Source organism: Phoca vitulina, unplaced genomic scaffold (assembly GCF_004348235.1).
Source record: "Phoca vitulina isolate PV1807 unplaced genomic scaffold, GSC_HSeal_1.0 scaffold16, whole genome shotgun sequence".
Taxonomy (NCBI): domain Eukaryota; kingdom Metazoa; phylum Chordata; class Mammalia; order Carnivora; family Phocidae; genus Phoca; species Phoca vitulina.
The window spans coordinates 26,524,382-26,525,668 of record NW_022589719.1 but is presented as its reverse complement, the minus strand read 5'-3'; the positions used below and the strand labels follow the sequence as shown (position 1 = coordinate 26,525,668).

The 1,287-nt window shown below is 54.9% G+C and overlaps 1 protein-coding gene across 1 annotated transcript; it reads left to right on the top strand.

Annotated features, from left to right (window-relative positions):
- Positions 1-327: 327 nt before the first annotated feature.
- On the top strand, positions 328-1,287 carry LOC116638671 (olfactory receptor 10Q1). Its single transcript, XM_032414768.1, has one exon. The coding sequence runs from the start codon at positions 328-330 to the stop codon at positions 1,285-1,287; it is 960 nt and encodes a 319-aa protein (XP_032270659.1).

The following is a 1,287-nucleotide window of genomic DNA, read 5'->3' as shown; positions in this document are numbered from 1 at the left end:
ATTTTGAAAATATCTACAACTACACAACTCTTTGATTAAATACAAGCCAAGAATTAGCCCTTGTAAATTAGATGTAAAACACCAGAGTAAAAAAAGGCACTTCACCAAGAATATCTACATGTCTTTGGCACCAGAGACTTCTACAGATGAGTATCTATCCCATTTATGAAGGTTTCCATGGAAAAATATACCATATCCTCTAGTGTGAATTCATCCCAAGCACTGAAACCGGAAGGTGGATACTAAATGCTAAATCAAAGATCAAATTTAAAATGTTTGCTTTTCTTCCCACAGTTCAGCACTTTCTGCTCATCCTTTGCAGGAGACATGTTTGCTAGGAGCCCTGTCCTCAGCCAGTCCGGCCCCACTGAGTTCCTGTTCCGCGTGTTCACCACGGTCCCCGAATTCCAGGCCCTCCTCTTCCTCCTCTTCCTCCTCCTCTACTTGATGATCCTGTGTGGCAACACAGCCATCATCTGGGTGCTGTGCACACACAGCTCGCTCCGCACCCCGATGTACTTCTTCCTGGGCAACCTGTCTTCCCTGGAAATCTGCTACACCTCCGTAGTGGTGCCTTTGATGCTTTCTAACATTTTGGGAGCCCGGAAGCCCATTCCACTGGCTGGCTGTGGGGCCCAAATGTTCCTTTTTGTCAGCCTTGGCGGCGCTGACTGCTTTCTCTTGGCAGTCATGGCATACGACCGCTGTGTGGCCCTCCGCCACCCACTGCACTACACCCTCATCATGACCCAGAAGCTGTGCGTCCAGGTGGTGGTGTGCGCCGTGGGGCTGGCGCTGCTCCTCGCCCTGCAGCTCACAGCCTTAATCTTCACCCTGCCCTTCTGCGGGCACCGCCGGGAAATCAACCACTTCCTCTGCGACGTGCCCCCGGTCCTGCGGCTGGCCTGCGCTGACATCCGCGTGCACCAGGCCGTCCTCTACGTGGTGAGCATCCTCGTGCTGACCGTCCCCTTCCTGCTCATCTGTGTCTCCTATGTGTTCATCGCCTCGGCCATCCTGCGCATCCGCTCGGCCGCCGGCCGCCGCCGGGCCTTCTCCACCTGCTCGTCGCACCTCACCGTGGTCCTGCTGCAGGATGGCTTCTGTGCCTTGGTCTACCTGCGTCCCCGCTCCAGCACCTCAGAGGACGAGGACCGTCAGTTTGCCCTGGTCTACACCTTCGTCACCCCCCTCCTCAACCCGCTGATTTACACCCTTAGGAACCAGGATGTCAAAGGTGCCCTGAGGAATGCCGTCCTCGGTAAAGCAGCCTCTGATGCCAGTTGA

Bases quoted from the DNA above. Each gene is read 5' to 3' on its own strand.
- LOC116638671 (XM_032414768.1), top strand. From the start codon at position 328: ATGTTTGCTAGGAGCCCTGTCCTCAGCCAGTCCGGCCCCACTGAGTTC.